This window comes from Schistocerca cancellata, chromosome 6 (assembly GCF_023864275.1).
Source record: "Schistocerca cancellata isolate TAMUIC-IGC-003103 chromosome 6, iqSchCanc2.1, whole genome shotgun sequence".
Classification (NCBI taxonomy): Eukaryota; Metazoa; Arthropoda; class Insecta; order Orthoptera; family Acrididae; genus Schistocerca; species Schistocerca cancellata.
Window position 1 is genome coordinate 147094337 of NC_064631.1, and position 27916 is coordinate 147122252.

At 43.6% G+C, this 27916-nt stretch overlaps 1 protein-coding gene across 1 annotated transcript in view; it reads right to left on the reverse strand.

The window, feature by feature from the left end:
- The window catches only part of LOC126191548 (venom dipeptidyl peptidase 4-like), a 303127-nt gene that overhangs the window by 220438 nt on the left and 54773 nt on the right, over positions 1-27916 (reverse strand). The window contains exons 3-4 of the mRNA XM_049932457.1: positions 10547-10632; positions 8448-8528 (exon numbers count right to left, since the gene is read on the reverse strand). Coding sequence (XP_049788414.1) covers positions 8448-8528; positions 10547-10632 — 167 coding nt within the window. The remainder of the gene's footprint in view (positions 1-8447; positions 8529-10546; positions 10633-27916) is intronic.

Consider the following 27916-nt stretch of genomic DNA (forward strand, 5'->3'; position numbering starts at 1 on the left):
TCGCGATTGGTTTGAAGAATATTCTGGACAATTCAAGCGAATGATTTCGCCACGCAGATCGCCCGATATGGGACATAATCGAGAAGTCAGTTCTTGTAGAGACTCCTGTACCGGCAACACCTTCGCAGTTATACACGGCTGTAGTGCAGCTTCGGTCAATATTTCTGCAGGCGCTTCCGTTGACTTGTGGAGTCCATGTCACGTCCAGTTGCTGAAAAACGCGGGCGAAGAGAAGGCCCGACACGATATTAGGAGGTACCCAGTGACTATTGTCATCTCACTGTGAAGCAAAGACAGCTTCGCTGCAAATTTAAACACGACAAAAACCTCACAACCAAAAACTGAACGAATCCAAAACTAGCGCAAGGAGAGCCACCCCTTACTTCTTAAGTCAAATTCTCCCTATCCACTTGACACAAAATCATAGAAAGTATCTATCTGATGTTAAACTAGTAAACAAATCTAAGCCATCTGTCCAGACGCTCGGTGTCCATAATGGTGCCAAAACGGAGGATGACAGAAAAAAACCTAAATACTTAACGTCTTTTTCCCAACTGTTTCACTAAGCACGTTACTGGGGTTGAACAAACATGGGAAAACACCAAAAAGACAACACACTGCCACGCCCAATACCGTGTAGGAAAACCCGCTGGCACTCAAACCAGTTTCCAATCGTCTCGTAAAAGATAAATACCTGATCTTAGACCACTCTTGCCGAAAATAGTAGCAAGTTTAGGTACCGATGACGACAACGGATAGCGTTCACGCACTCTTCTCTTCAAAGTAGATCATAAAGGTTCAATAATATTGAGATCTGTGACTGTAGTGGCCAGGGTAGGTGCCACAATTCCTCCTCGTGCTCACACGACAAGTCCTGGACGATGCAGGTTGTGTGAACGGGGCCTTGTAGCCTTGGAGCACATAATCACAACTGTGGAACAAGCATCGTACCATGGGCTGATCCTGATAAGCCAGACTGGTCACATAATCCTTGGATGTAATGCAATCATGGGGCCATGTAATACCATGAAATGGCTGCCCCAAATTTTATCACCAAACCATCTCCATGTTTCGCTCTTGGGGTGTATACTTCGTCAGAAGTTGGAAACAATGTGCAACAAGACTCATCCGACCAAATGACTTTGCTTAACTACTGCATGGCCTGGGTTTTATAGCCTCGACACCACGTTCTCCTGTTTTGGGCATTTGCATCGTACATGTGTTCTTTTGGATTCCAGCTAGACCTGCAATTCCTTGCTTCTAGAGTTCCCTTCGTGTTGTTTTGGTGCTGACAGGTTTCATGAGTGTAACATTCGGTTCTGCAGAGACTTTTACAGCTGTCATCTCTTGTTTTTTGTGACAGTCGTCTTCAAAGACAGTCTGTCACGATCACTCAACACATGGTTTCGTCCACATTGTGACCTAGCAGGTGATGTTTTCCCACTTTCCCTGCATGCGGTATAAGTCTTCAATACAATGCTTGTTGAAACACCAAAGACCTCAACTATCTTGGTTATGGTAGCATCCAACATAAGAGCAGCAACAATCTGTCCACATTCGAATTCACTTAGCTCTGACGTAATGCATTCACAACTACAAAGAACACTGCTCTGACTGTAATTGACACTTGCAACATATTGAGGACACCGCCGCTCGCGGCCAAATACAGTAGCCTTGGCTAGCACCTGCGTTTATGATCACACATTCTTTTCTCGTAGTGTTTCCATATTTTTGACCAACCCCTGTAGGACAGTAGTTTCTCCTCCAGACTTTCACATGAACTTGAAAGACAGATATCGACATAAGAGACCATGAGTAGCGGGTCAAAGCCGGTCCTGGGACAATCAAAATGATCTAGGTCAAGGTCACCTTCTTACCTCTAAGATCAAAAGTCACTGTGCTCTGCTCTGAGCCAGTTGTCCTTATCTTCAAGATCATGAGTCAATGTCCTCACAGAGACAAGGAGTCCATTATTCTCTGCAAGACAGTCACTTGGCCCAACTACTTTTATTAATGACATGTCATAATGTATTGTCCAATTAGTTTAATTAATGATGTATAACTTTCATCACCATTATTAATGATTTGTCCGTGTTGTCACTATTATCTATACTGGTAACCCAATTACACTACTGGCTATTAAAATTGCTACACCACAAAGATGACATGCTACACACGCAAAATTTAACCGACAGGAAAAAGATGCTGTGATATGGAAATGATTAGCGTTTCAGAGCATTCACACAAGGTTGGCGGCGGTGGCGTCACCTACAATGTACTGACATGAGGAAAGTTTCCAACCGATTTCTCATACACAAACAGCAGTTGACTGGCGTTGCCTGGTGAAATGTTGTGGAGATGCCTCGTGTAAGGAGGGAAAATCCATACCATCACGCTTCCGACTGTGATAAAGGTCGGATTGTAGCCTATCGCGATTGGGGTTTATCGTATCGCGACATTGCTACTCGCATTGGTCGAGATCCAATGACTGTTAGCAGAATATGGGATCGGTGGGTTCAGGAGGGTAATAGGGAACGCCGATCTGGATCCCAATGTACTTGTATCACTAGCAGTTGAGATGACAGGCATCTTATCCGCATGGCTGTAACGGATCGTGCAGCCATCTTGATCCCTGAGTCAACAGATGGGGACGTTTGGAAGACAACAACCATCTGCACGAACAGTTCGACGACGTTTGCAGCAGCATGAACTATCAGCTCAGAGACCGTGGATGCGGTTACCCCGCTGCATCACAGACAGGAGTGCCTGCGATGGTGTACTCAACGACGAACCTGGGTGCACGAATGGCAAAACGTCATTTATTTGGATGAATCCAGGTTCTGTTTACAGCATCATGATGGTCGCTTTCGTGTTTTGCCACATCGCGGTGAACGCACATTGAAGGCGTGTATTCGTCATCGCCATACTGGCGTATCACCTGACGTGATGGTATGGGGTGCCATTGGTTACGCGTCTCGGTTACCTCTTGTTCGCATTGACAGCACTTTGAACAGTGGACATTACATTTCAGGTGTGTTACGACCCGTGGCTCTACCCTTCATTCGATCCTTGCAAAACCCTACATTTCAGCAGGATAATGCATGACTGCATATTGCAGGTGCTGTACGGGCCTTTCTGGATACATAAAATGTTCGGCTGCTGCACTGGTCAACTCATTCTCCAGATCCATCACCAATAGAAAATGTCTGGTCAATGGTGACCGAGCAACTGGCTCATCACAATACGCCAGTCGCTACTCTTGATGAACTGTGGTATCGTGTTGAAGCTGCATGGGCAGGTGTACCTGTACACGCCATCCAAGCTCTGTTTGACTTAATGCCCAGGCGTATCAAGGCCGTTATTATGGCCAGAGGTGATTGTTCTGGGTACTGATTTCTCAGGATCTTGCACCCATATTGCGTTAAAACGTAATCAATTGTCAGTTCTAGTATATTTGTCCAATGAATACCCGTTTATCATCTGCATTTCTTCTTGGTGTAGCATTTTAATGGCCAGTAGTGTATAATGATTTAATTTTACCAAAAAATAAGCATTTGCTCAACCATTTCTGAGGTCTCATTAGCCATCAGACTGACTCGTCAATTGTGTTCTGTTCACTATAGTTCACTGTAGAGGAAGCTTCGTGACTAATCACCACACAGACTCCCAACTTTTGTTCCACCATATGTCTCTACATTTTATGCAACTTCGTTTTTTTCTTTTTCTTGCAACTGTCCGCAAATGGAATGTATTTTGGTGATTTACCGTGATACCCACTTTGTGAGATCGTATTACTTTAAATGCTCAACAATTACCATAGCATATTATTTAAATGATAACACATTCAAACAATTGCCAATCTAATATGGCTTGGAAATTAATACTTAGCATCGATCAGATGTGCACTAACCTGGTGCTTAAGTGTGTTAAAAAGAAATTATTATCTGCACACTACAACATCGCCTAAGAGGAATCTGACACCATGACGTTAGTGTGTAGTACTAAAATAATAGTGGAAGGCAGGAACTTTTCTACACCCCACACACTGCCAAACTGGACCCATGAGGAAACTCTTGAGCTTCGATTTGAAATCACGTAGATTACTGCTAAGATTTTTGAATTCCTTTGGTAGCTTATTGACAACGGATGCAGCGGTATACTACACACCTTTCTGCAAAAGAGTCGTGGAAGTGCGATCCAGATGCAGACTGGATTTCTGGCTAGTATTAACTGAGTGAAAGCTGGTAATTCTTGGGATAAGCTGATACTGATAACAAGAAACGACAGTAAAGAATATATATATTGAGAAGCCAATGTCAGAATACCCAGGCTATTTTTTGAACAGGGGTCGACAAGAGGTTCGCAAACTTACCCCACTTATAGGCCGAAGTGCCCGTTTCTGAGCCAAAAATATCCCTTGAGAATGAGAAGAGTTCGAATCCTGCCTCGGGCGTGGATGTGTGTGATGTCCTTAGGTTAGTTAGGTTTAGGTAGTTCTAAGTTCTAGGGGACTTATGACCACAGCAGTTGAGTCCCATAGTGCTCAGAGCTATTTGAACCAAATGAAATAAATTATTTAGATTATTGAAGTACTTAGTTTCAGCTGAGTCAGAAATTATTTCATTTCATCACATAGGTTTAGATTTAAATCGTAAATGAAATGTAGAACTAAAAGCGCAAGTTCTTAATTGCAAAAGAATGCGCACATGGTATTTGTCGTTTACAGCTCCATCTACCACGAATGGGAAACAATGCTTCGAGTAAACCGTACGTATTTTTTGGTACAGAATCCGAGTATACAATAAAAGTGTGGGTTTCCCATTTGAAAATACAAGGCTGACCCCGCCTAAGCAGGAGAGGTGGTAAGGAGGTGGTCAGCTGTATGAGAGACAAACGTCCCCTTCACTGATGTTAGCTTTTCACCTAGAACTTTTTTTGGACCCTTCGTCGTTTTGGAGATATTTAGTTGCCTAAAGTTGAAACAAACGCCCTGTATAACACACTATCGACCTCTCCCGGATTCACGCGAGTAGCACTTAGTAGATGCGGCCAGACGGCTTGTTTATTATATGTGGTGATGGTGATACCTACATACCTTCCACGTGAATCAGTTTCTCTATTAGTGAAAACCCCATCAAAATCACTACTGTATTTCCTGAGTTTCATCTTCAGATACAGACAGAGAAACGCGGCGAGAACTTTAACTTCTTACTTGTATAGATATACGTTGTACACAGAGAATCTAGATCTGGTTGACAGTACAGGGTTATTACAAATGATTGAAGCGATTTCACAGCTCTACAATAACTTTATTATTTGAGATATTTTCAAAATGCTTTGCACACACGTACAAAAACTCAAAAAGTTTTTTTAGGCATTCACAAATGTTCGATATGTGCCCCTTTAGTGATTCGGCAGACATCAAGCCGATAATCAAGTTCCTCCCACACTCGGCGCAGCATGTCCCCATCAATGAGTTCGAAAGCATCGTTGATGCAGTTCTGGCACGTTTCTTGGTAGAGGAGGTTTAAACACTGAATCTTTCACATAACCCCACAGAAAGAAATCGCATGGGGTTAAGTCGGGAGAGCGTGGAGGCCATGACATGAATTGCTGATCATGATCTCCACCACGACCGATCCATCGGTTTTCCAATTTCCTGTTTAAGAAATGCCGAACATTATGATGGAAGTGCGGTGGAGCACCATCCTGTTGAAAGATGAAGTCGGCGCTGTCGGTCTCCAGTTGTGGCATGAGCCAATTTTCCGCGGGCTACGCGTGAAACTTGCACGCACGCGTTCAATCGTTTCTTCGCTCACTGCAGGCCGACCTGTTGATTTCCCCTTATAGAGGCATCCAGAAGCTTTAAACTGCGCATACCATCGCCGAATGGAGTTAGCAGTTGGTGGATCTTTGTTGAACTTCGTCCTGAAGTGTCGTTGCACTGTTATGACTGACTGATGTGAGTTCATTTCAAGCACGACATACGCTTTCTCGGCTCCTGTCGCCATTTTGTCTCACTGTGCTCTCGAGCGCTCTGGCGGCAGAAACCTGAAGTATCTACGTATCTACGTATCTGTAGTGTGTCGTGACCATATGTCAATGAATGGAGCTACAGTGAATTTATGAAATCGCTTCAATCATTTGTAATAACCCTGTATTATTAATGAAGCCTGTCATTGACGTATCACAAGGGAGGTGGGTGTTCAAGAAAAAACACATCTTCGTCTACATCTGCATGGATACTCTGCAAATCACATTCAGGTGCCTGGCAGACGGTTCAACGAACCACCTTCACAATTCTGTATTATTCCACTCTCGTATAGCGCGAGGAAAGAATGAACACCTATATCTTTCCGTACGAGCTCTGATTTCCCTTATTTTATCGTGGTGATCGTTCCTCCCAATGTAGGTCGGTGTCAACAAAATATTTTCGCATTCGGAGGAGAAAGTTGGTGATTGGAATTTCGTGAGAAGATTCCGTCGCAACGAACAACGCCTATCTTTTAATGATTTCCAGCCCAAATCCGGTGTCATTTCTGTGACACTCTCTCCCATATTTCGCGATAATACAAAACGTGCTGCCTTTCTTTGAACTTTTTCGATGTACTCCGTCAGTCCTATCTGGTAAGGATCCCACACCGCGCAGCAGTATTCTAAAAGAGGACGGACAAGCGTAGCGTAGGCAGTCTCCTTAATAGGTCTGTTACATTTTCCAAGTGTCCTGCCAATAAAACGCAGTCTTTGGTTAGCCTTCCCCACATCATTTTCTGTGTGTTCCTTCAAATTTAAGTCGTTCGTAATTATAATAGCTAAGTATTTAGTTGAATTTATGGCTTTTAGATTAGACTGATTTATCGTGTAACCGAAGTTTAACGACTTCGTTTTAGCACTCATGTGGATGACCTCACACTTTTCGTTATTTAGGGTCAACTGCAACTTTTCGCACCATTCAGGTATCTTTTCTAAATCGTTTTGCAGTTTGTTTTGATCTTCTGATGACTTTATTAGTCGATAAACGACAGAGTCATCTGTAAACAACCGAAGACGGCTGCTCAGATTGTCTCCAAAATCGTTTATATAAATAAGGAGCAGCAGAGGGCGTATAACACTACATTGGGGAACGCCAGAAATCATTTCTGTTGTACTCGATGACTTTCCGTCAATTACTACGAACAGTGACCTCTCTGACAGGAAATCACAAATCCAGTCACATAACTGAGACGATATTCCATAAGCACGCAATTTCACTACCAGCCGCTTGTGTGGTACAGTGTCAAAAGCCTTCCGGAGATCCAGAAATACGGAATCGATCTGAAATACCTTGTCAATAGCACTCAACACGTCATTTGAATAAAGTTGTGTTTCACAGGAACGATGTTTTCTAAACCCATGTTGACTGTGTGTCAATAGACGGTTTTCTTCGAGGTAATTCATAATGTTCTAATACAATACATGTTCTAAAACCCTGCTGCATATCGACGTTAACGATATGGGCCTGTAATTTAGTGGATTACTCCTACTATCTTTCTTGAATATTGGTGTGACCTGTTCAACTTTCGAGTCTTTGAGTACGGATCTTTCGTCGAGAGAGCGGTTGTATATGATTGTTAAGTATGGAGCTAATGCATCAGCATACTCCGAAAGGAACCTAATTGGTATACAGTCTGGACCAGAATATTTGCTTTTATTGTGATTTAAGTTGCTTCACTACACCGAGTATATTTACTTCTACGTTACTCATGTTGGCAGCTGTTCTCGATTCGAATTCTGGAATATTTACTTCATCTTCTTTTGTGAATTCATTTCGGAAGACTGTATTTAGTAACTCTGCTTTGGCAGCCCTGTCTTCGATAGTATCTCCATTGCTATCGCGCAGAGAAGACTGATTGTTTCTTGCCGCTAACATACTTCACATACGACCAGTCTCTCTTTGGATTTTCTGCCAGGTTTCGAGACAAAGTTTCGTTGTGGAAACTGTTAGAGGCATCTCACATTGAAGCCCGCGCTAAATTTCGAGCTTCTGTAAAAGATCGCCAATATTGGGGATTTTGGGTCTGTTTGAAATTGGCATGTTTGTTTCGTTGTTTCTGCAACAGTGTTCTTACCCGTTTTGTGTACCAAGGAGGATTAGCTCCGTCGTTTGTTAATTTATTTGATATAAATCTCTCAATTTCTGCCTATACTATTTCTTTGAATTTAAGCCACATCTGGTCTACACTTAACGAGGCGGTAAGAACATATAAGTTGCGTGTTCCAGCTCAGTTCTTTTTTTTCCAGGTAGCCTTACGATTCATCTTCTATCCTGGTTTGAGTGATACTAAATTTGCAAGACTTACGAAGATAATATACAACAGTACTTTAGGGATGATATGAGAAAGACAGTTACAACCCAAAAGACTACATAAAATAATAAAGCAGACTGACTTATAGCACGGGAGACCTACCTTCTCTGCGTCATAACCGAGAAGGACGAAACTCCAGTCGTTTGACAGCGCTCTTTTTACTGGGCTAAAATAAGAGTACACCTGAAAAGAAAAAAAAAACATTATTTTTAAAAGTGACTCTAATATTGTATGACATGTGTAGTTATGGCTTTGGGGAGCGCAGCTTCCAAACATTTTTTGGAAATTTGTGGTCAGTTTCTATGGGACCAAACTGCTGAGGTCATCGGTCCCTAGGCTTACACACTACTTAATCTAACTTAAACTAACTTACGCTAACAACAACACACACACCCATGCCCGAGAGAGGACTCGGCCCTCCGACGGAGGGAGCCGCGGGAACCGTGGCAAGGCGCCATAAACCGCACGGCTACCCCGCGCGGCGTAGCTTACAAATACTTTTCTTTCTTGTGTACGTCCATCTTTCCACAAATGGTTGCGGAGCCTCGGCTGTTCAGTATAAAATCTCGAATCAAAACATCTTCAGCCGTCTCAATATCCAGTTGTTGTTTTATTTGAACAACCAGTGTCAGTGCTACATTACGCCATCTTCAGGCCCCCTGACCAACTTGTAGGAAGATTCTCACCTCTGGTCCAGTCAAAACAGGAGCCAGCATTCAGTGATGTATCCGTAGATTTTTGACACAACGATCTCTTCGATCGTCACCTGCAAGTATTGATCAAAGGGATCACTGTTCCAAAAATCGACGGATACCAGTCACTCACTGAATGCTGGAAACTGTTTTGTCTGGGCCAGAGGTGGGATTCTTCCTACACGACGGTCAGGAGACCTAAAGAAGGTGTAATGTAGCACTGAAACTGGTTGCCCAAATAAAATAACAACTGGAAATTGATACGGCTGAAGATGTTTTGATTCGACAGTTTTTTACTTTTCCTCCCTGTGCCACTTAAGCCTTCTACAGACAATTTTTAGTCATTTTGTTTACTTGGAGCCATTACTCTGTGGAGATGCAATACACAATCGTCAGAAACAAGTTCAAAAATGGTTCAAATGGCTCTGAGCACTATGGGACTTAACATCTATGGTCATCAGTCCCCTAGAACTTAGAACTACTTAAACTAACTAACCTAAGGACATCACACACATCCATGCCCGAGGCAGGATTCGAACCTGCGACCGTAGCGGTCGCGCAGTTCGAGACTGAAGCGCCTAGAACCGCTCGGCCACTCCGGCCGGCGTCAGAAATAAGTATAAAAGCAAATATATAGAACTGAAGGGAACCGGTATGGATGAGTAACTGTAAGTCTGTGGCTCAAGTGTTGTAAACTGAAACTGTAAATATTTGCTGATCAAATCTCAGAGACTATAAACCGAAGAAATCATGGGCTCTTAGCAGTGAGGCGTACCAGAGAAAAATAACTTGTGACGACGGTATTAGTTTCGCTGTAAAGTTCCTGCACAAATATGATATAAACAGTGAAATGCAGGAAATACTATTCCCCAACGGCAGGCACAGCAAAGCTTTGCGTTGTGGCCCTGGTGAGCCAATGGGAGCCGACCGACCGCCGTGTCGTCCTCTTGTATTGGCGTCATGGGATGCCGTATTAGGGGCACGGGGTCAGTACACCGCTTTCCCAGCCATTGTCAGTTTTCTTGACGATAGAGCCACTACTTTTCGTTCACGTAGTTCTTCTGTAGGCCTGATCAGGCTGAACACACCCCGGTCCAGTCTCTCCCTCCCCCCCTCCCCCCCCCCCTCACCCTCACCCATACACACACACAGGCACATCTAGGAAATATTTCTCACAGTACCACGAATTTAACCCGAATGCTTCGCGTAGCAGCCACATATACTGACCACTGAATTACGGAGACGTATTACTCCCAACAGATTTTTACCATGAATTACTGCACTGTTCGTATCCAGTTGACCTCGCACATGTCAGTACAATCTTCATGTCGAATATTCCCTCTTCTGAAACTTACAGACTTTTGTCACATGGACGAAGGCGAATTCCTGGCGATTAGTTCAGTTTGTTATGCTAGAAGGAATCTTGAATTAAATTAGTTCCTTTGGACTGCAGTCGCTTTACTTAACCTTAACAATTTATTTGTAAGTAATAACTGAGGCAACACTTGCCTCCTTTGGCACCAACGTTGTGTGCTGCACTGTATCGAGGTCGTAATAGAACAACCTGTCCTCGTCCACGTAAAGCAGCGCCGTGTCTGTAACAGAAAATGTTGCAAGTGCTACGTCGTCGAAGCCTTTGTATATTTACATGCACAAACAGTAATTGGGTATTGCAGAAGCTGAAACACCAAGAGATGGAGAGAGGGACCCAACGAGGAATAAAGAGGTCCTCACGCGTTCAATAATATAGTGATACTGTCAATATGTAGACCGTCTGAGGGCTCGTATTGACGTATTGCCAGTACTAGAAATATTGATGAGCAGTATTTATGGACCTCAAAATATTCTCAGTATTGTCAATACATAATGAACGTGTGAGATCAAATTTCCACGGTGTGACAATATTCTCCATTCAGATATTCACAGTGCTGCAGAACTAACAACGAGGTATTAGTGTACATTGTTTATTTTTTCAATTTGCCATTGCGCATATCATACCTCAGACTGAATTTTTAAGGAGTTTCTTAACACAAAAGAATTATAAAAGTCGTAGGCAAGGATGATAGTTGTATATCCCACTTTGAATGGTTAACGGAGGATTCTTTATGACACTGCTCACTTCATTAATTTGAAAATATAGTATAGAATATTGTTACATAACAGTTTTGAAAAACGCTCCTATTTCGAAAAATGCGTCATACATACAGGGTGTTCCAAAAAGGTACGGCCAAACTTTCAGGAAACATTCCTCACACACAAAGAAAGAAAATATGTTATGTAGACATGTAACCGGAAATGCTTACTTTGCATGTTAGAGCTCATTTTATTACTTCTCTTCAAATCACATTCATCATGGAATGGAAACACACAGCAACAGAACGTACCAGCGTGACTTCAAACACTTTGTTACAGGAAATGTTCAAAATGTCCTCCGTTAGCGAGGATACATGCATCCACCCTCCGTCGCATGGAATCCCTGATGCGCTGATGCAGCCCTGGAGAATGGCGTATTGTATCACAGCCGTCCACAATACGAGCACGAAGAGTCTCTACATTTGGTACCGGGGTTGCGTAGACAAGAGCTTTCAAATGCCCCCATAAATGAAAGTCAAGAGGGTTGAGGTCAGGAGAGCGTGAAGGCCATGGAATTGGTCCGCCTCTACCGATCCATCGGCCACCGAATCTGTCGTTGAGAAGCGTACGAACACTTCGACTGAAATGTGCAGGAGCTCCATCGTGCATTAACCACTTGTTGTGTCGTACTTGTAAAGGCACATGTTCTAGCAGCACAAGTAGAGTATCCCGTACGAAATCATTGCGGTGAATCGAGGAAGTACAGTACGTAGTGACGAAACTAAAATGAGCTCTAACATGGAAATTAAGCGTTTCCGGACACATGTCCACATAACATCTTTTCTTTATTTGTGTGTGAGGAATGTTTCCTGAGAGTTTGGCCGTACCTTTTTGTAACACCCTGTATATGCTGTCACTGGTAAGAAGACTGCGAACTGCAACTCAGTTTCACCAAATTATCACAAAGCGTAAAAAATGTTTTACGGTAATTGTTTGAACAGGTCCTTGCCAAGCAGATACATTTGCCTCATAGGTACCCATAGAATTTTACTAATTGTGCTTCCTGATCTTACAGAACTAAACTTCAAGTTTTAGAATGACCTGTCTATAGCCGGACATCTTGAAGTTATTCCTAATACCTTGTCGAATGTGATTAGCGTATTTTGCTTCTCTATTTTGTATCAAGACCAACAACTTATATTATGCAGAAGTAATCGGAAATTAATTTTTGAAATCTTTCGGGTCCATGAACCTCATTTCAGTCAACAAATTAACATATGAACAGTTACTCTTTTTTTTTTTTTCAACAAATCTCGGACCATTTCCTCCTTTGTATTGTTTTCTTTTGCTTGCAGGCTATAACCCTTATAACTGCAGCACACATTTTCTTTTGAGAATTCGATACCTTATCCCTGTAAAATCGCATTGTCAACTGACAATTTTTGCCGATGTTATTGATAGTGTGAGGTCGCTTCAATGTATTGAAGGTCTGACAAACTAGTATTGTTAATAAGTGTTGAACATGTGCAGGCCCCTTAAAAGCTACCAACCATAGAAGTCCACAGTATTTCAGCAAGAGGTTCACGCAGTGCAGATGTTAAGCTAGATATTCACGTGAGAGGTCTCGTTCTCAGAGAACTTTTGCGAGTAATACGTGTCGCATAAACAGCGAGGAGAGTTAACTCACTGGGTGTGACCGACAGTGTGGCAAGATCTCAGATAGCTGCACTCTGCCAGTTTAGACCTCTCACGTAGGCGGCACACTCCATCTTTCGGGAGCTGTTCACTGTAGCTCCAGGACAAGAAAAACTATACAGGCATTCTAGGGAGAGCTTACTCTGAGAGTACTGAGCTCCCATATTGCGTCCCAAATTTGTGCCATATTTCACTGTTTATAAACTACCACATCTTGGTAATATATTTTGCCATACTCACGCACACACTAAACAGAAGCACCCACGAAGAAATCGCTCGTTTTACATCCTAAACGAACAGCACGAGCACTCAGCCAATGTCGGAAGTTCTAGACTAAAACAATGCTGCGCAGGCAAATAACTTGCCAAAACATCGTAGACATTTTATGCAGAATTAAGAAATGAAAATAAAAAACCTTGGTCTCATGAGACTCGATCCAACCTTATTATGATAGTGTGAACGAAAGTCTTGCACGCTACCCACTGTGCCACATCAACACTGCCATAAGTTGCACAATAATTGTATACCGGCATTGTCGAGACACTTGCGACTGCTGTGAGTGAACGTCAGCGACGTGTTAGCAAAAGAAGTAATGAAGAAAGCTGCGAGAAAGTGGACTCAGGACGAAGTTGGGCATTTAGTGAGTGTGTACGAGAAAAGGTCAGCGTTACGAAATGTACAGTGACTGGATGACAGGAACTAGGATAAGAAGCAATATTTGTTACCTGAAATGGCTACAGTTTGTATCACCTCCCCAAAAGAAATTTACCAGACTATCCACAATTTAAGGAATCAGACAAAGTGTTTTATAGCATCGATTAATTAACGTAGAGAAACAAGGGAAATATTGTGCATCTTCATATTTTCGCGGTGCAAATACTGACCCATAAAATTTCGGGCGTGCATCCGCGTAAATTTGTCTTCTTCTTCTAATATTTCGGCTGAATACCGTCCAGCCATCTTCAGAATGAGCCGAGGTGACTGACGCTCCAGCACTTGCTCCGTCCTTTTTAAAGCCGTGGACCGCACCACTGCGCATGCGGCCACAGATGCTTCGGAAGCTTGGGGTTTACAAGATCCCATGTGAGTGCGGCCGTTCATACATCGGACAGACGACACATACTATCCAGGAGAGATTCACAGAGCACCGCAGGCACACCCGACTCCTACAACCTAATAAATCTGCAGTGGCCGAGCACTGTATTGACACTGGGCACTCTATGGTGTACGATAACGTCGAAATTTTAGCCTCTACTTCATACTTCTGGGACTCAATTGTGAAGGAAGCAATTGAAATTCGCTTGGTGACGAATTTAATTAATAGAGATAGCGGCTTCAGCTTGGACAAACCTTGGAATCCGGTAATTTCTGTAATATAATCACAAACACGTAGCGACGGCGCAGCTCGCAGTGATACATCGATATCACCGTGTGGATTGACTGCGCAGTCATGGATCTATTTCCATGCATATGCCATACGTCTTAGCCGCCGATTAACGTCTCTAGCGCTTTGTGTATCTGTGGCCGCATGCGCAGTGGTGCGGTCCACGGCTTTAAAAGGACGGAGCAAGTGCTGGAGCGTCCACATCCCTACCGTCGCCACCCACCCGCACCGCCCCACTTTACTCCCACAGGCCGTCCTCCTCCTCCGTGAATCCCGCCGTCTCTACCGTGCCTTCCTCCACACGCGTGACTGGGACACACTACGACGCCACCAGCAACTCCAACGCACGTCCGAAACTTGCTCGCGGCCAAGAAACAACGGTACTGGCGACAGACATGCACCTGTCTTAATGCTACCCTGCCTATCAACTCGTCTAAGTACTGGTCAGCCTTCTGCCGCCTTACCGGATCTAACCCCCCCACCCCCTACTATCCTCTCTTTCATGATGACCACCCCTTTCCTGATAACCTTAGTAAGGCCAACCATTTTTCTTCTTACCTCTCCGATATCTTTACTCTCCCTGACAATCCCCAGTTCGATTACTCCCTCTTCCCTGATGTCCGCGATCGAACTGACACCTCTGCCCCTCCACTCGCTCTTGGCTCCCAGTACTTGGACAACATTACACACACCAAACTCAATGCCCCGATCACTACTCAAGATATCATATCTACGCTCTGCACAAAACGCAACACCGCTCCCGGTCAAGACCGTGTTACCTATCGTCACCTCTGTGAAGCTCCTGCCTCCTTCCTCTCCACCCTGACCAGACTCTATAATGTGGTCTTGTCCACCAGCTTCTACCCCGACTTGTGGAAAACCTCCCAGATCCTGATGTTCCACAAACCTGACAAACCGCCATCGGCTGCCTCCTGCTACCGTCCCATCAGCCTTACCTTAGTCTTCAGCAAGATCCTGGAACCCATCCTCACCTGACGCATCCACCAGCATCTGCACCAGCACCGACTCCTTACCGCTACCCAATGTGGCTTACGGCCGTCCTTCTCTGCCGATGACCTTCTCCTTCACCTCACTCACCTCCTTACCGAAAAACTCAACTCCCTTCGCTCCGCCATCTTCCTCACCCTCGATCTTGAACGTGTCTACGACTGTGTATGGCATTCCTGTCTCCTCTTCGTTCGAAACCTTCGCCCTTCCTATTAACAACGTCTGTCTGATCGCCCCCTTTCTTTCCCACCATCCTTCCTATGTCACCATCCATAACACGGATTCCTACAACTTCTACCCCTCCGCCAGTGTGCCCCAAGGTTCTGTCAAATGGTTCAAATGGCTCTGAGCACTATGGGACTTAACATCTATGGTCATCAGTCCCCTAGAACTTAGAACTACTTAAACCTAACTAACCTAAGAACATCACACAACACCCAGTCATCACGAGGCAGAGAAAATCCCTGACCCCGCCGGGAATCGAACCCAGGAACCCGGGCGTGGGAAGCGAGAACGCTACAGCACGTATGGTTCAGTCCTCTCCCCTCTTCTCTACCTTCTTTACACGGCGGACATGCCGCCACCTTCACCCCCCTTACACCTTCTCCAGTACGCTGATGACACCGCCTTCCTTGCCCTCGCCCCCACCCTGCAATGCTCCCAGCACCTTCTCGAATCCCATCTTGACCGGTTCACCACTTGGTGTAGCCAGTGGCTGCTCAAGGTCAATCCTTCCAAGCCCCAGGCGATCATTGTAGGCAAAACCACCCTTTCCTTCTGTCTCCTCGATTCCTATTCCACTATCTACAGCCGTCCTATCAATCTCACCCCCACCCTCAAGCACCTTGGCGTCACCCTAGACCGTCGCCTCACCTGGACCCCCCATCTCCAGATGATCCAAGTGAAGGCACGCTCCTGACTCCGCCTCCTCAAGCTCCTTTCTAGTCACACATGGGATCTGGACCTCTTCACCGTCCTCCACACCTATAAATCCCTCATCTGCACTATCCTCTCTTATGCCCATCCCACCTGGATCGCCGCCCCTCCTGTCTTCTACAAATCCCTTCAAATCCTGGAATGCCATGTGCTCCACCTCGCCTATCGCATCAGCCTCCCCTCCCCCACGTGGATCCTCTACGACTTAATTCCTTTCCAACACCTCCTCCTTTTCCTTGAACAGATATGGATCCTTTACACCTCCCACAAACTTGATCCCCCTCACCCGCTTGTCTCTCCCATCCTTTCCCACCCCCATCTGCTGCTGCACCTGTACTCCCACATCCCACCCACTCTCCATCTCTCCACACTCCATACCCTTGACCAAGGTGGCATCCGCCAACTCCCCCTCCTTGATGATGCCCTCATCCCCTCCATCTTCCCCTCCTACCAACTTTGATCCTTCCCTTCCTCCCTCTGTGTTTTTCCTACAGGGCACCTCCTTTCCCTTCTCTCCCTCCTCTCTTCCTCCCCCCTTCCTCCTCCCCAGGCTTCCACACACCCCTCCTACCCTCTCCCCTCCCCCTCCCTTCTTCTCTCCCACTGGCATCTAACCCCTCCCCACTCCCTCCTACCCTCACCTCTTCCCTCTGGCAGGCCCCCAGCTTTTTCCTGTGAATGGTGCATCTTCGTGCGCTGGAGATCGTCGCCAGTGCTCGTGTTTGTCTTCGCGTCGGTGCTTCAGTGTCTCTCTATTTGTGCTCCTCTGTTCACGTGTGTGACCTCTGTCTTCTCCGTTGTGTACAGTGATGAACTTTTTTTATCCAAACAGTGCGCCCGTGAATGGAGTCATTTATTTTACTACGTCTGTCTCCCATTTTTATCCACCATGTTTGTTTGTTTTTCTGTCTTTCTGTTTTCTGTATGTATGAAGAGCGGCGTGGATAGGCCGCTGCCGACCTACCTTTATTGTAAAGGTATGAAAATAACAAAGAAAAAAAGCTGAAGCGTCAGTCACCTTGGCTCACTCTGAAGATGGCTGGACGGTATTCAGTCGAAATATTAGAGGAAGAAGTCAAATTTATGCGGCTGCACACCCGAAATTTTGTGGACAAGTGAAATATTGTTTGAAAGTAATCGTTTTGTAACGAGGAAAGCTGTCATTTAACGTCAAGTCACATAGCTGTATCTATAATTTCATATGGCGTGGTATTTATTGATTATATTATTATATTGGGTGTTGAGGAACAGACTTTCAGGAATTTAAGAGTAGTTTCATAAGTCAATACAAGTAAAAACGTTGAAATAAATTTATTTCCAAAAATGCTTAAGGTTAGATTGTCATACAAAATGGTCGAGAATTCGACTTTTATCGCCGTTTTTGAAAGACGTATGTGTCCAGAATGTTTTGTCGAAAAGGTTTTGTAATCCGTGAATTACGAAAGTTTCTACAGTGTCGAGGCCGTCGTGGGGAGCTCTCAGCCGCAGACACCCGGCTCAGGTAGAAAACTTGTCGTGCCGTGACGTAGTTTCACAAACTGATTTATATTGCAGTACGCAGGCAAACATATTCGCCGACGAGGCTGACGAACAACGTCTACAGGCTGCCGAACGAAGCATATCCAGTTCAGCCAAATCGGCTTTTCTCACCAAGAAGAATAAGGTAATTGGTCTCCAGGAACAATTCGAGTTAGAGGAAGGGTTGATATACAGTCCTGGAATTGCAGACTAAACATAGGTAACGAAAACACTCCTTTGGTCAAAATTTATTTAAAGTTGGTCGAAACATAATTTTCCGAGCGCCAGTTTTGAAGTTTGAAAATCTAGCTTCAGACATGTGTTCAGCGACATAAGAAATATAAAATGACCTGTAGTGTTTATGTAAATCGAGCTAGTAATACACATAAAAGTTTTCCCTAAACTTTAAACGGGTTTTTCCCCGGAAACGATTTTTCAACACTGTGTGTAGTATAAAATAAAAACAGTTCAACCTATTAACTTCTACCTTTAACCTCCGAAAAGTAAACGCTTTTCTTGATAGTTTATACCTAAAATGTTTGAAATTTGTTAACATTAACTTTTTTTGTAAAGACTGAAAAAAAACGTAAATCGAACTGAAAGTTCGAGTTAGCACCATATCGTTAAATTTAAGGTTATTTGGTTGTGGTTAGGTGTAAGCTCTCATAAATTTAATGCAGTATCGACTGATGTCATCCATTTTTGATTTCACATAACTCCTAAGGAGCTACATTGCACTCAGTCTGCGTACTTCAAACTTGATGGGCCCTTGATCAGAACCATTATTTAGGGCGCCATTTTGTTTTCCTAATTGAAAATCTGAAATAAAGTTCAAAGTACGATCAGTCACAATCCCGAACAGATCCTTTGTATGTCTTTTTATTTTCCCAAAAAAAAATCCATACTTCGCCTATTTTTTGCCCATTTTAATGAGAACCTGGTCTTAATGTATCAGATATCCGCCATATTTGGCTCTTGAAAGTCTGTGGGTATCAAGATGAAATTTGTGTAATGTTTACCAAATGTTAATGAGAATAAACGTAGCTGATTCCATAAATATTAGTGTCACAGCAGTCTGTCTTTAACGCTAATGGATTTGCCCATAATAATATCTAGGCTGGCAATTTTGGATCTCATCATAAAGACTATTCCTTCCATCTCCATCGCTTTCATTCTCGTATAGTTTCGATAATGTTGTGGTTTTTGCATCACAAGCTCTACAATGAATTTTTGCATGCTCCAGACACATTCTGCTTCCTGATATGCTCTTTTATCTAACACGAACACTGCCGTTCACGTTTCGTTTTTGACATTAAAAGTATTAAAAGTGCAGCTGCAACTAGATGCTCTTCCGTCGCAAGCTCTTCCTTCAGGCATGGAACTACTACAGGAAAATCTCGCGGGGAGTTATCTTGCAGCTCTCACATCAACATCTGCTCTCACAATACTCTCAGACATTTACAGAATCCACTCGCGAAGAACTCTCGGACAGTAACTATCAGCGAAAATATGCTCCCTATGTAAACAATTCCGCGAGTACTATCTGATAGTACCAAACTGTATGAGAGCAAAATACTCTCACGTGTATCCCATGCCTTAGTACTCATCAGGTAACACTGTTAATGTATCGATAAAAACTGAAGAAAATTAAAGAGAGTTTTCGCCTTATGCTAGGCACGGTTTGTTTCGCTCAAGCATCTTTCAGTGCTTTATGTGCTATATTCAGTGGGTTTTTGTTCATTATTTCTATTGCTGTGTTAACAGTTCCACGTGCATTTTCTTATTTTATGACGAGAACGCTACGTTTCTTCCGTCAGCACATTTGCTGTAATGAGAGTTATAAAACTACTAAGGGCTATCCTAGACTGTCATAAGTAAACTTTTGTAGTACCTTTGGTCAGTTAAGGTCATACCCGCGTTACCTGTTCGTTAGGTGGGTTGCATACATATCGGGTGTTTTCTCATAACGGTCGCTTCTTTACGTCTGAGATCAATGCTTTACTAGATTCCCCTAGAAACCGGAAGCGATGAACCGTCTAGAAACTGAACGAGGATATAAAAAAGGGCCACATAACCTGCGTAGCGTTTTTGTTCTACATCGTTATCCTCCTGTCTCTTATGTAACGATAAACAAAATTGAAAGTGTCAATCTGTAATTCAGCTTTTATTCGAAAGTTGTTGATTTGCAACGTGGAACAGGTGGCTGTTGTACTAAAAATTTAAAAAAATACAGATTTATCATATATAGCTACGAAGCACAATTTCCCTAAAAAAAGCAAAATGAAAAAAGAATGTAAAACAACAATATATCAAACATCTGTTCAATATTTCGTCGAAGTCATGTAAAACATGTTTCTGTTAATCACAAACAAATTTCGCATTTATTCATAATAACAAGAAGCTCTTGACTTCGATCATGATGAAGAACGTTCTACTGAGTAAAAAATAACAATAATTATACATTTTTATGTTTGTGCATGTAAACCGTACTTGCATCAAAAGTAATTACTTTGGTTACATAGAAGTGCAGAAGTTAAGCGATCAACTAATTTTTATTACTTATAAAATGCAATTTATATTCTGTAAGAATATAAAATAAACAATGGACTAACACTGAATGATGTACGATTCTAATTATTTGCAAAACAAACAAACAAAAAACAAAGAGGTAGCAGCCTCTGTTGCGTAGTGCACACTTCACCCATTTAGAAGAACTCTACAGTTCTCATCACTATGGCACAAGTCCAGGAATTCGCGTCCTAGCTTGTCACAAGACCTTCGAATTCTCTGGTTCAATCCTTCAACTCGAATCAGAACCAGAGGGCCACGACAGGTTATGGGCACAATGCTGAAAATTGTGAGCGTCGTTGATACTCTGTGATCAAGGATTTTCTTAACCTCCTCTGGCAATCTCTGTAGTAATTCGAGTATGACTCGGAGCCCAGACGAAAGGAATCATTTGTTTCAAAGTGCGCTATAATATGAAGTTGGTTGGAACCCGTTCCCCCAGTGTCTGTCGGAATAGCCTCCCCAACGTACTGGATGAGACCCCAGGTGCACACATTGAATACGCCTGGAGTTCCTTACCATCCTTTGCTGCCATTTTACTCATGGCTATCATTATTAGCCGTACAATTGAACTCCAAAGATTAATAGACCCCTATACCTTCGTATTTGCTTCCTCTTGACGCAGGACACAGCAGGTTTCCCAAAAAGTGCAGTGAGTCCCATTGGCTCTGTTTCAGTTTCACTGGATGGCAAAACTTTGAACTTGTTGGTTAGAGGGACTGGTGTAACGCACTGAGTCCTCCCTGGTCCCTGTCGTCCTTGTACAGGATGCCTGGCCCTACCACTGGCACACAACTGACAGTCAAGTCGACGAGTATCGATAGAAGTCGACTTCCTGTAGAGGAGTTGCGATCCACAGGAGAGAATAGTACTTCACGTACCTTCGGTATCTCTGGTGCATGGTTCCTGGGAGCTCTCCCAGCACACCCACAACCCACCCGATTGTTTGAAAGTAGTCAATGCGATTTTCAGCTGCTTACGAGCATCAATTGCTCATCCTGTGGTCGAGAAAATCATTCACGGTTGGGCTATATTGTGGCTGATGTATTCGTTAACAGGACAGGAAACAAACAACTTTAAAATAAGCCTGCATTGTTTCTTTTAATTTCTGAATCTTTTAAGCTAAAAGTATTATCAGTTCCCTTCAAAAATGAAGTAATTAGAGCACAGAACGAGATGTCTATTAATGCAACAGGAAAACCTTGAATGAAAGTTACTCATTTCCTGAAACTTTCTTTGACGTTATAGTCGGTAACAAACTCAAAAATAGCGTTAGTTCACGATAACTACAGGCACGTTAGTTATAATATGTGCTACAGTAACTAATTCGCAAATTCCGATTTATTACCATAGAAGTTTCGTACAACTCTCGTAACTTTCGAAATTCCTAAAATCCGTACATTCATTCACGTTCATATACGTTATTTCACTCCCACACGTATAAATACCGGAACTCGGCTCAACGCACGGATTTTGCACTTAGCTGATATCTTGTTGCCTTTTATACTAGCGTGACAAAGATGAACAAAGTAGCGTTCGTACATCTCACAAAAACGATGTAAAATGCAGGAGCACAACAACTTACGTCCTCCACTTCGGACGATTGTTTCCTTAACAGACTGATTTGAGCTGGGCCCTGTTGTATTACACCTTAGGTGGAAACGACTTCTGACCTGCCCTTTCATGTACCTGTTTATTTGCTTGGTTTTTACTCTCAGTGGCGATATTGGCAGTGATGGGCGTTTAGACACACAGCTTGCTGTATTTTGCGCTGCTCTTGTTGTGATATATTTGCAGCAATTTGGGGCTGTCGATACTATGTGCAACTTTGCCAACGTTAGTCCAGTCACCGAAGACCAAAGAAGATCGAACAGGGGAAAGAATTCGTGTGGTCACAAATTTTTACACATTGTCACGGGAGAGTGCCGTGAACAACATACTAAAAATACTAATTGGTAGGGTGTGAACGTAGAAAGGGGGGTGGGCAGGGGAAAGCGTTTATGGCGTCACTTTTTCATGTTGGTCTTGAATAATTCGAAAAGTGCTGCTTCTAGCGAAAATATTTTCCAGTACAAAATTAAACTACATTAAATTAAAAGTTCTATTCGTTTTTTCTGTAGAACTAATAGTTTTCACGGTGCAGGGGATGGAAAAATTGAACATTATTAAAATTGTATTTTAGTGGTATAAAAAATGATTATCGTTAAAGAACGAGGTTAAGGACCAATAATAAGTGTTTTTACCATATATAGGTGCAGTAGAGACGTATTAAGGAATAGATTGTGTTCGGGGTATGTTACAGGGCGCGGGAGACGGTGGTGGGTAGAAGCGTGAAGGAAGGTTGGTCGCTAGCTGAAGACTAATCAGGCGATTCCTCGCTCTCTCTACCAAACTATGTAGCGAGAAGTAATTACAGGGTGAAATGACACAGTTTCAGACACTTTACTCCGTCCGAACAGGCCATGAAGGCCAAAAGGTACTGACCGGGCGCCGTGTCATCCTCAGCCGACAGGCGTCGATTGTTGCGAATATGGAGGGGCATGTGGACAGCACACCGCTCTCCCGGCCGTATGTCAGTTTACGAGACCGGAGCCGCTACTTCTCACTCAAGTAGCTCCTCAGTTTGCGTCAAAAGGGCTGAGTGCACACCGCTTGCCAATAGCGCTCGGCAGACCGGATGGTCACCCATCCAAGTGCTAGCCTAACCCGACAGCGCTTAACTTCGGCGATTTGACGGGAACCGGTGTTACCACTGCGGCAACACCGTTGGCCAGACGCTTTACTGGTCTCACACAAATATGATTTTTTGCGTTTGTACGTACATAGACTCATATCAGTATGAGACCAGTGAAGTCTCTGAAGCTGAGTCACTTCATTTGTATAAGCACATGCTCCTGGGTTTCGGGCTGGATCTCCCAATTACGTTCGACGCTGGGGTGCTATTCCAGAATATAGAGAGCCTCGACAGTTCTGTTCGTTGTGTAAGGATGAATTTCAAGTAGACTGGAGCGGCAGTGGGAATTTGGGTCGAGGAGGGAGGCATACCAAGATAATCTGTGATTTTGTTTGAAACGCTGTGCCAAGGTGGCTTAGTGGCTAACGCACCTGCCTAGTAAACAGAAGACCCGGCTTCGATTTCCGGCCTTGGTACAAATTTTCACTCGCCGCCTCAGTCTATATACACACTATTACAGGATCTTTTGTAAGGCTATACCGACCCCTCCACAGTGCACCTTATGAGTCACTGGCTACACAGTGCACAGACATGCTCAGGGGTGTAAATTTTCCTCGAAGTTCGTTAACATTATATGTATTGCAGATACGAGTTATTATTAACATCAGCACAAGAAACACTTACGCATAGATTCGACGTAAATCTCTGCACACTGTTCTGTACTGGTAGAGGTGAAATTGTTTCTTAAGCATCCTGTGTAGCAGTTGTAGCATTCTCTCCGGAGAGGCGAGAATGTGGTACAGAACATTTAGTATTTGTCCTTAACCCACTTAACAACACCATTACTTTAAACCATTAAATCACAATTTTTAAAAATCTTGTAATTTTCCATCCCCTGCAACGTGGATACTACTAATCCTAGAGAAACAAAGAGAAGTACCTTTTTTGTAGGAAATGTAATGTAGTTCAGTTTTTGCACTGGGAAACATTTTCGGTAGAAGCCACAGCACCAGAGCTATTCAAGAAAAACAGATAGAATTACATTTAAACGCCCTCCCCCCCCCCAACCCACTGCCACCCCTACGGGCACCCCCACCGGTCAGGATTTTTAATATATTGTTCATAACACTCCCTCCTACCACTACACAAAAATTTCCGACTACACGATTCTTGCCCTAGCTTTCCTTCGTTGACTGGACAAGTGAATGTAGTGATTGCTTTACAGATGCACTATCAAGGGGATGAAATTCGTGCTCACGCTATTGGTCTGTGACCGGGCTGACATATCAACCTCGGGAAGGATGATCGAAACCATTGCAGCGAACGTGGGCGCCTGCACCGATTAGTACAACTTATTCGCCTCAGCCAACGGCGCTCGCATGCTGACTTTCGTCTAATGTAGATTCTTTTCTCCTTTGGTGTAATTTAGAATGCTGTTCTTCTCACACTGAATAAAATGTTCTTCAAGGGTACTTATATTCAGTAGTTACTAGCCAACAGAAGGTATACGGAATTACCTGTTCTGATTGTGGCAAGTTTTACATTGGTCAGTCAGGCAGAGACACAGCAACTAAGCTGGCTGCAAATGAACGCAGGTGGAGGTTGCATAATTCTGACTCCACATTTGCTGAGCATTTTCTGAGTCAGGGCCACATCCACCAGCCAGAGTCCCACGTCCTTCACTAAGCAAACAAAGGCCAGAAACTCAATCTGCTGGAAGCTCTGGAAGTTAACAAACATCTAGCTCACAGTCCAGACCTAATCTTAGATGATCGGAGAGAGTTTAACGCTTCCCCTCACCTAAACTTCACATAATCCTCTCTGTTTCTCATCGCTTCCCGGACTGTCTATTCCTAGATACTCCTCCCACTGAGTTCTTTTATTTTATTGAAATTGCCTATGTAATCCATATAGACTGTAGTTACAATTGTTAAGTCACTATTTTAACTGTACTTATATTACTTTCCATGTTTAAACCTCTTGAAGTGGTCTTATCTAGTACTGTTATTATTTTACTTTGTTCACTAATGTACTGCAAACTGTTAAATAGGCACAGTTTTGAGTATAGTGTTGATGTTTTCCCTGTTTGCTCCTCTCATATTTGTATATTGTTCAACTTTTTATGCCGCGCGGGATTAGCCGAGCGGTCTCAGGCGCTGCAGTCATGGACTGTGCGGCTGGTCCCAGCGGAGGTTCGAGTCCTCCCTCAGGCATGGGTGTGTGTGTTTGTCCCTAGGATAATTTAGGTTAAGAAATGTGTAAGCTTAGGGACTGATGACCTTAGCAGTTAAGTCCCATAAGATTTCACACACTTTTTTTTTTCAACTTTTTACTTTTTAAACTGCAGTACCTTCACACTCTCAAAGATGGAATTTTCTGCATGTTCCCTCACACTCCTCCAGTTTCCTACATTTATTCATTTCTGTTTATCTTATTGATATTGCGTAAGTTCTTCATATATTCTATAGTTACACTGACAATTCTTTCTTTTAATTGGTTTGTGTGTTAAGAAAATAAAAATAAAACTGTAGAATAAATGCAAACTAGCGCTTTTCATCTACTATATTCAGTATCTTTGATGCCTGGGGCTACAAACGCTTTTTCAGTCAGTACGAGCGAGTGGAGTGTCTTTGCGAGGAAATTTAGTGGGTGTCAACGAACTTGTCATTTTCTGAACCATGTTTTGAGTACAAAACGAACAGATACTTTTCCAAAGAACATTCCATTCTTCTACGCCTCCATAACGCCACGCAAGCCACCTTGCAGTGCAATGCGGGTGTAATGTGCCTCATACCAATATTAGCGATTTTCAGTCCTATTCTAATCATATATGGAGCTAGGCACTACACTCTGTCGGAACCAGAGTACTCGGGCACCCCTATGCAATGCGAAAACAACAAGTTATCTCCACGAGAGGCGGATCCGCCAGTGTAAAAGGAACTGGTCAGTATTGTGTTGTCAGTAGAGAAGCAACAACAGCAGAGTGAGTTGTTCAGGAGAGCTCAGTGACTTCGAAGAACTGACTACCAGCTCCACCAGAACGATATCCACCCTTCTAAAGCTGCCCAAGTTGACTGTTTGTGAGGTGACTGTGAAGTGAAAACGCAACGAACAACCACAGTTACACTAAGGCCAAGCAGACCTCGTGCACTGATGGGCAAGGGTCCTTGCATTACATCAGTGGAAGGAATCACTCGTGTGTTTGAAAGTGGTGTCAGCGGTCCAGATAGCATAATGACTGCAAGGAGTTAAAAATAATGGGGTACTATGATCGAGCAGCTCCTCATAAGCCATTCACTTCTGTAGTCAATGCTAAATGACGTTTGAGGTGGTGTAAAGAACGAGGCCACTGGATAATAGATGGCTGAAAACGAGTGATGAATCACGTTATACTCTGTGGTAATCCGATAGGAGGATTTGGGTTTGGTGGATGCTTGGAGAACGCTACCTGCTGTCATGTAGCAACAGCAAAGTACACGAGAAGGTGGTGGAAATGGAAATGCCGTGTGGCTAACGCCTCCCGTCGGATAGACCATTCACTTGGTGCAAGTCTTTCGAGTTGACACCACTTCGGTGGCTTGCGTGTCGATGGGGATGAAATGGTGATGATAAGGACAACACAACACCCAGTTCCTGAGTGGAGAAAATCTCCGACCCAGCCGGAAAGCGAACTCAGGCCGTTAGGTATGACATTCCGTCGCGCTGACCACTCATCTACCAGGGGCGGACAGAAGGTGGTGTTATAGTATGGGAGTTTTTTTCGTGGTTAGTGTGTGGTCTCCTTATTGCTCTTTTAAAAACGGTAAATGTGGAAGGATATGAACACATTTTACAGCATTATGTAGTGTGTACAGTAGAGAAATAGTTCGGAGACTGTTGTAGTGGCCCCTTGTCCGTTAGAGGGCCTGCACAACAGACAAGCAAGGTAGGCTGCCAACCTCCCTTCAAGAGCTCATATCAAAACCTCGTCAGTGAATGTAAACATCAACAGACCTTCCGCATAAACACGGCACTACCTCATGAAAAGCCATGTGACAGAGATCCGACAATGTTACTAAGTGTAGCACTCTGCAGAATCAGTGTTATAATCATGCCAGCAGAGTCAAACCAGCAGTGTGTACCTACAGCTAGGACAGCTCTGGCCAATAGCTATGCTGGCTCTAGCCCAGTAGACACTCGCCACAGTCTTCTGTAGAAATGTGGACCTTGTTGGGCATAACGCCACTTATGTAGCGTAGTATTTTGGTTGTTATTATTTCTTTTCATTGTCTTGTAACTTTTATCTGGCTTTGACCACCACAATAATTATGGTGTTTCTTGTTGTTCTTTTATCTGGCTTTGACCACCACAAGAATTATGGTGTTTCTTGTTGTTCTTGAGTTTGGAAATTAGTGCCCGTGAAGAAGGCGTTTTAGTTCAATAAAGCGTGTTCAAATTTGATCATTAGTTCTTTCCTACCGACTGCGGGACACTACACAGACGATGATTCTTTTTATCAACACGACGGTGCTTCCTTACTTACTTAGTTTTAAGGGCGTCTCCAATCTTCAGCAGTTGCCCTGTTTTCCCATTCGCCAGATTTCACGAGCATGGTTGTCTTTCTTGCAGATCTCTCTCCCTCATCATTCCAATTACTCCAGCTATCCATGTTACTCACAGCCGTCCACACTACTTCCGTCCCATGGACGACCATTCCGGCACTGCTTTTGGCCATCGTCCTTGTTGCATTTACTGTATGTGGCCATACCACTGAGGAGCTCTATTCCCACTTCTTTGCACAATTGCCTGTCAATGCACCCTGCCATAAAATAGCATCTGTGAGGCAATAGTTTGTGGACAATAGCCGGCCGCTGTGGCCGAGTGGTTCTAGGCGCTTCAGCCCAGAACTGCGCTGCTGCTATGGTAGCAGATTCGAATCCTGCCTCGGGCATGGATGTGTGTGACATTCTTAGGATACTTAAGTTCAAGTGGTTCTAAGTCTAGGGGACTGATGACCTCTGATGTTAAGTGCCATTTGAACCAT